Here is an 8,109-nt window from a genome sequence, read left to right as displayed (position 1 = left end):
ATAGTTGTCCATGGTCGAAAAAATTATGAAATTATTTCGACCAGATTCCATGTCGACTCCACGTGGAAAAAACGCCCAAATGGCAACCTTCTTGTCGTGCGACGATATCTGGTTTACTGGGTACACAGAGACATATATACACAGAGACATATATACACAGAGACATATATAAACAGAGACATATATACACACAGACATATATACACAGAGACATATATACACAGAGACATATATACACACAGACATATATACACAGAGACATATATACACAGAGACATATATACACACAGACATATATACACAGAGAGATATATACACAGAGACATATATACACAGAGACAAATATATACAAACAAAGTTATTTGTTGGTGTTAAAGTTACCTAAACATATTTAAGATCGAATAATAGTCCTGTTGACACTTCCGTAAGGCTTTTTATATCAGAATGCTGTCTTTCACAATTTTACAAATAAGTGTAACTGTCTTTTTTAGATTTCCAATTGTGTTTTGTTTTGGCATCATTCCCATATTTATATATTTTATAATAAATTTTAGGAGAAAACCTGGATCACGGTTTTGATCCTCTGCAATCTGAACCAAAGAAAATCAAGAAGAGTCAAGAAAGATATTCTTGATCTGTATCTCAGTATGCCAAAACTACAGAAAGTAAACTGAAGAGACATGTTGAAGATAAACACAAAGTAGTGAGATATCCTTGTTCTCAATGTGAAAATTCGGCAACTACAGCAAGTAGCCTGAAGGTACATGTTAAAAATAAACACGAAGGAGTGAGATATCCTTGTTCTCAATGTGAATATTTGGAAACTACAGCAAGTAGCCTGAAGGTACATGTTGAAAATAAACACGAAGGAGTGAGATATCCTTGTTCTCAATGTGTCTATGCTGCAACTACAGCAAGTGCTCTAAAGAGTCATAATGAATATAAACACGAAGGAGTGAGATATCCTTGTTCTCAATGAGAGCTTACAGCTACTACAGCAAAAGATCTAAAGAGACATTTTAAAAATAATCACGAAGGAGTGAGATATCTTTGTTCTCAATGTAAATACGCAGCAACTACAACAAGTAGTCTGAAGAGACATGTTGAAAATTAACACGAAGGAGTGTGCTATCCTTGTTCTCAATGTAAATACGCGGCAACTACAGCAAGCCATCTGAAGGCTCATGTTGAAAGTAAACATGAAGGAGTGAGGTATCCTTGCTCTCAATGTGAGTATTCGGCAACCACAGCAGGTAACTTGAAGGCTCATGTTGAAAGTAAGCACAAAGGAGTAAGATATCTTTGCCCTCAATGTGAGTTTGCTGCAACTAATGCAAGTAACCTGAAGATTCATGTTGAAAGTAAACATAAGGATTAAGGAGTAAGATATCCTTGTCCTAAATGTAAATATGCTGCAACTCAGAAAGGAAATCTGAAAAAAACATTTAAAAAATAAACATAAATGAGTTCAGATATCTCTGTTCTCATGGCCATCAGGCTGCAAAAGAATTGCACAAAAATGTTCCCTGACTGGTGACTATTAAACATTTATTTTTTGGTTTGGGGTATGTTGAAACTCATGTCATTTTCTTATTGTATCACAATTTTTTATTTTAATTATTTCTGAAGTTTTATATTTCATGTTTGAAAACTTGTTTTAAATAATTATGATAATTATTTGTGTAGTATCTATAATTTGGCTCTAACCTTGTGGTATAAACAAAATCACTTAATTCTTAAAGAGCTGTAAAAGCTGAAATAAAAAAGTGTTAAAAAATCTATAAGTAAAAATGATATGAATCATAAAAAAATTATTTATCGTTACAAATAAAGGTTGTTTGTCAATAATCTGTATTCTCCAATAATACCCTTAGGTTCCTTGGAGACATCACAGCATAAACATATAAACATAAATTAAATTATCCCAAGTGAATAGACATGTTTTCATTTACAGATAGAATGGCAGAGATTATAAAGGCGTAGATGTCAAGAAGTTTGAGATAATTTCTACTGTAGAGGATACATGTTTTTGAATAAGTAGAAAAGTAGAAATACAAGGTTGAATGGATAATCCTACATATTTACATATTTTGACAAAAGAATTGAGTCATTGCCACAAACTCTGATTTTTTATTTCCTTTATTTTTATAACCTAATGTTGTAGACCCTAGATATTTAAGGATATGAATTCTGATTGATTGATTTGAAATATCTAAGGTTTACGCCATCTAGTTTTAGAGATATAGGTATCATGAAAATTGGGATTTGTGGCAAAGACTTAATTACTTAACATATTTTCATTATCTGAGAGAAAGAGGTTGGGGGGGGGGGGGGGTTGTAAGTTTTTTATGTTTAAAATTAGATATACAAGGTAAACAGTAGTTTATTAAGAAAACAGGCCCAACTGTTGTGTTTTAAAGGGGGGGGGGGAGAACTTCCAGATATACCAAATTGTTCAATGCATGAACAAACTCGTTATTTCTAGTTTTTCTTCAGTTATTTCTAGTTCATGAATGTCACAGGTGATTGAAGTTTGAAGCATCATATTGGGTACTCTCCACTGGAGCAATCTCTTGTTTTATTTTTATAAATATGTTTTGTTTTGAAAATCTAGTTGGTTCCATAGTTTTGGAAAATAATATTCCCTAGGTTGGGAATCATAATCATTTTTTTTTTTAATTGAACATTGTTTGATCAATCAATTCACTCTTGGGACTCAAAGCTTTGTTCAATCAATCAATTAAGTCTGTAGACATTGAAGTTGAGTTTAATCAATCAAACTACTCTGATAGTTTAGATGTCGTCTTTATCATGTTAAAGAAAAGTCAAAATGTCGTCATACTTTATTAAAGTAATCAGATGTTTTCGTGAATTTGATCCTCTGCACTCTGAACCTAAACCAAAGAGAATCAAGAAGAGTAAAGATGGATGTCCATGTTCTAAATGTGAGCATACTGCTACTTCAGCACGTAATTTGAAGAGACATGTTAAAAGTAAACATGAAGGAGTTAGATATCCGTGCCCCCAATGTAAATACGCGGCAACTACAGCAAGCCATCTGAAGGCTCATGTTGAAAGTAAACATGAAGGAGTGAGATATCTCTGCCCTCAATGTGAGTTTGTCGCAACTTCAGCAAGAAACCTGAAGAGACATGTTAAAAATAAACATGAAGGAGTGAGATACCCCTGCTCTCAATGTGAGTTTGCTGCAACTTCAGCAAAAAACCTGAAGATTCATGTTGAAAATAAACATGAAGGAGTAAGATATCCGTGCCCCCAATGTGACTATGCTGCAACTAGAGCAGGTCACCTGAAGGTACATATTGAATATAAACACGAAGGAGTAAGATATCCGTGCTCTCAATATAAATACGCGGCAACTACAGCAATCCATCTGAAGACTCATGTTGAAACTAAACATGAAGGAATTAGATATCCGTGCCCCCAATTTGACTATGCTGCAACTGCAGCAAGTACTCTGAAGAATCATATTAAAATTAAACACTAAGGAGTAAGATATCCTTGTTCTCATTGTGAGTATGCGGCAATTAAAGCAAGTGATCTGAAGATTCATGTTGAAAGTGAACATAAAGGAATAAGATATCCATGTTCTCAATGTGAGCATACAGCTACTACAGCAAGTAGCCTGAAGAAACATATTGTAAGTAAACACGAAGGAGTGAGATATCCTTGCTCTCAATGTAAATACGTGGCAACTACAGCAAACAATCTGAAGGCTCATGTTAAAGGTAAACATGAAAGAGTGAGATATCTGTTCCCCCAATGTGACTATGCTGCAACTACAGCAAGTGCTCTTAAGAATCATATTGAAATTAAACATGAAAGAGTGAAATATCCTTGCTCATAGTGTGAGTTTATTTTTACTAAAGCAGGTGTAACCTAAAGCAACATTTTGAAATTAAGCTCAAAGAAATGAGATATTCTTGCCCTCAATGTGAATATGTTGCTCCTCAAACAATTTATATGAAGAGACATGTTAAAAGTAAACATGACGTAGTGAGATATCCTCGCACTGAATGTGAGTAAGCTGCAAGTTCAGCAGATGATCTGAAGATTCATGTTAAAAATAAACAGTAATGGGGATATATATATATTAAGGGTGAAACATTTTCATGAAACACAAATCAAGGAGTAAACATTACTGTACTTTTTATTTTAAGCAGAATTTACAAAAGCATCGAATAAATCAAAACTGACCATTGCAAATGGCTATTTGTGGCCGAAAATCTGGTTATACAAGTGATTTTTAAATTTTTTCAAAATATGTCGATATGGGTATCAAAGGGTCTGTCTTGCAAAGCCTAATTCAACGGAGCAAATGGTTTGTAGGAACACTACAAAAACATGCGATCTAGAAGCATCAGCTATTTTCCATAGTTTTTAAGTTTCAACTTAGCTTTTTTTCATTATTTTGTAAAACGGTTTTTTCCGTTGAATATGGCTTGGAAAGACGAATGTTTTGATGCCCATATTTTTAGAAGAAAAAAAACACTTACTATCGTTTTTTATCACTAAAGGCCATTTACTACTTAAAATTGTTTCCTTTCAAATTTGTGAAAAATCTCTCACCCTTAATATATATATAAACATGCTGAATGTGAGTATTTTGCCATTTTAGTTTAAAGAGGCATGTTAAGATTAATTATTGGCTGTCTTTGTAATTCAAAGTTAGTTTGTTATAAAGATTGAAAAATAAAAAACTTTAATAGTGATAGATTTCCTAGTTTTGTAAATTAACACATTTAATTTAATCCTAAAAACTAAATGCTTCCTTTAATTTCGATACAATACAGATTTTTATGTTACAAAAATTCCAATTTTAAACTGTTTATACTACACCTTAGTGCTATTTTCTTTCTTTAATCTGAAAAATATAATTTAATTTTCCAACGAGCTGTATCAAACAATTTATCGGAGCCGTCTTTAATCAATCAATCTATTCTGGAGATATCGGAGCTGTCTTCAATCAATCAATCTACTCTGGAGATATTGGAGCTGTCTTCAATTAATCAATCTGTTCTGGAGAAATCGGAGCTATATTCAATCAATCTACTCTGGAGATATTGGATCTGTGTTTAATGAATCAATTTTCTTTGAAGATATCAGAACTCTGTTCATTCAATTAATTTACTCTGGGGATATTGGAGCTGTCTTTAATCAGTTAATTTACTCTGGTGACATTGGAGCTGTGTTCAATCAATCAATCTACTCTGGAGATATTGGAGCTGAGTTCAATCAATCAATCTACTCTGAAGATATTGGAGCTGTGTTCATCAGTCAATCTACTCGGGAGATATTGGAGCTGTGTTCATCAGTCAATCTACTCTGGAGATATTGGAGCTGTGTTCATCAGTCAATCTACTCTGGAGATATTGGAGCTGTGTTCATCAGTCAATCTACTCTGATAGTTAAGATGTCGTCCTTATCATGTTAAAAAAAGTCAAAATGTCGTCGTATTTCATGAAAATGATCAGCTGTTCACGGCATCTTTTCACATAAATCAGCTGATCTATTCCAGTACAAAGTGGTAAATCTTCACTTCAGGCAATTTATCCAATTCTTGTGGAGAACTTTTGATAATACTTATTATTAGTATTTCTTTCCTCCATTAAAGTTTTGTATTTTTAATTTTGTTTGTACTTGATTAATTTATAGAATTTCAGTAGTTTAATTCTCAAAACTATAACCTTTACAACCAAATATTTTGTAAAACATGATTTATTAATTATAGTTTTCAGATATAGAATGGCAGCGACTCAGAAGGAAGAATTAGATTTAGAAGAGTTTGAGATTAAAGAAGAGAAAGTTTCCATCAAAGAAAAAATACTACCATCCTCTACTGCAGTAGAAGATACCTGTTATGTGGATACAGATAAAAAAGGTAAACTTGAAATTAATTGAAAGCTTTACATTTTCTTACAAACTATGAATTGTTTTATATATTGAGCATAATAAGCATAAGACTTTACCCCTAGAGCGAACCAATGTTATTTTCTAGGTATACAAGATGTTGAACACAGTAAACCTGTGTTTGATCCTGATTTTCACTCTGAGCTAATCATTAAAGACGAATATGAGGATTGTATTTTAGGTAATATCAAAAAACTTATATTATAATGGAAAAAACTCCTGCAAATAATAGGTAAATTTTAAAAAACATAATTTATTTTATTCTATCCCAATGGAAGTGGTGCGGTGAGATAGGCTTTACCATAATCTTGTTAGACTCAAGTTGGTTTTTGGATGTTCTTGATAATAATAAAGCATCTGACATCCATGGTTCTTATAGAGGACTATTTTTTTGGTATAATTTTACTCTTTTTAAAGAGAAAACAGAATTAAAGTAATCATTAAGTTTTGAATCAAACATGTCAAATGCAGTTTTCGGATAATTATCAGATAAGACATAAGACATAAGATACAATTAGGGTGACTCGCAAAAATTCTCCCAAATGAAGATTTAATTTATTCGAAATAATAATGGCTTGTTCAACAAACTACTCTGGTAGTTCGATGTGAGTGGGTACACAATAGCAGTACTATGCACACCACTAACCTCGTTGTATAACGCCTAGTTGGCCTTTTTGGGTTTAACCTAGATTAATGTGAAATGGAAATGAGGTATAGAATATTAGAAAGGTTAATTTGAAGTTGAGGTGTAAACTTATAAATATATACTTACCTAAAGTGTTGTTAGGTATAATTTGAATTTAAGTGGTAAACAATAAACATGTATTAAAAAATAGTTATAGGCATTACCAGTATTCTAGCCAGCATTTTGTAAATCATAAACTTAATTGCTTAAATTAAACTTACTTTTAGTTCAGCCTCATATGGATTTTAGAGAAGAATTGGTCCCTTAGTTCAATCAGTATATATCCTCGTGTCACATAATCTTGCAAGGGTAGGTTTTTTTGGCCTCCAAGGAATTTCCTTACAATGTTGATGGTTGTTCTCCCAGTTGCCTGTTAGTGTCAATCCAAGACTGCAGAGAGACTTCTCCTGATACATTAGGTGACTTTCTAACATATACCATAGCAGTACATTGTACAAGAAGATGAATTTCATTATTGGACCCTTTTAGACACAAAGGACATGTTACAACCCTATCCTGATGATTTGAAACTGCCAAATCCTTCAGATGATCATCCCTGTTTCCCAGCTTGGCATTCCCTACTCTAAACTCAGTTAAAGCTAGGGACCAGGATTCATCTTTTAGGTACTCTTGTTTCCTCCACCATGCTTTAGGTATTGGTAGAGCTGCCAGTGATTTTAAAGAATTGACTTTGTGTATTATTTCCTGAATAGTATGTTCTTTCAGCAAAGCTACTGATGTAGAGCTTATTGTTTCTGGCTTCTGGTTTATGGGTTCTACTCGTCTTGCTAAATCTTTGTAGAAAGGGGATGTTTTCTCAGCTAGTTCTTGTATCATTAATAGTTTAACTAATTCACTAGTTTGGGAATCTTTCTCTAGGACATTCTGAACATATCTTATTTTCCTCTCTGATATTAATAGACTTATTGGTTTTAAACCTAGCTCTGTATATATGACTAGACTCGGCGTAGAATGCCTAACTCCAAGTATGCTTCTACCAAGAGTGATTTGAATAGCTTCCAGGTCATCTTCTTGTTTTTTATCAAAGGGAATAGCTTCCAGTTCATATATGATACTTGGGATAGCTACATTGTTCCACATAGCTAGATACACCTCTATCCTATCTGGTATTAGTCGTCTCATTCTCAAGATGTTCCTTTGATAAAGCTTAGCCTTTTCTAACTTATTTGCGGCATTGCATACCATTGTTGAGTTGACTCCATACTTTTGTAAGATTCCTAGGTACTTAAAATCCTGGAGTCTTTCTACGTCTTCATATTTCCCTGATTCAAGGTTCAAGATCCTCCAAAGTAGATAATATTTCATTCCATTAAGAAGTAAGCAATTTTTGTTTGAAGTTCTCTATTTTACTTTGTTAAACTTTTGCACATTTTTAAATTTCATATCATTAGTTTGTTTAACTTCTTCTCTGATGTTGAAGAAAGGTAAATGGTCGGAAATACATGAATAAATAAGTCCATTTTCTGAGAAGT

General features: G+C 33.0%; 1 protein-coding gene across 1 annotated transcript; it reads left to right on the top strand.

Annotated features, from left to right (window-relative positions):
* The first annotated feature begins 2,830 nt into the window (after positions 1 to 2,830).
* LOC111717487 (zinc finger Y-chromosomal protein 1-like) lies at positions 2,831 to 5,455 on the top strand. The gene is made up of 3 exons (XM_023492982.1): positions 2,831 to 3,305; positions 3,510 to 3,749; positions 5,121 to 5,455. The coding sequence occupies exons 1-3, from the start codon at positions 2,831 to 2,833 to the stop codon at positions 5,453 to 5,455; spliced, it is 1,050 nt and encodes a 349-aa protein (XP_023348750.1).
* The last annotated feature ends 2,654 nt before the right edge of the window (positions 5,456 to 8,109 follow it).

Source organism: Eurytemora carolleeae, unplaced genomic scaffold (assembly GCF_000591075.1).
Source record: "Eurytemora carolleeae unplaced genomic scaffold, Eaff_2.0 scaffold2662, whole genome shotgun sequence".
Lineage (NCBI taxonomy): Eukaryota > Metazoa > Arthropoda > Copepoda > Calanoida > Temoridae > Eurytemora > Eurytemora carolleeae.
The sequence above is the reverse complement of the archived record's forward strand: the minus strand, read 5'-3'. Positions and strand labels throughout refer to the sequence as shown.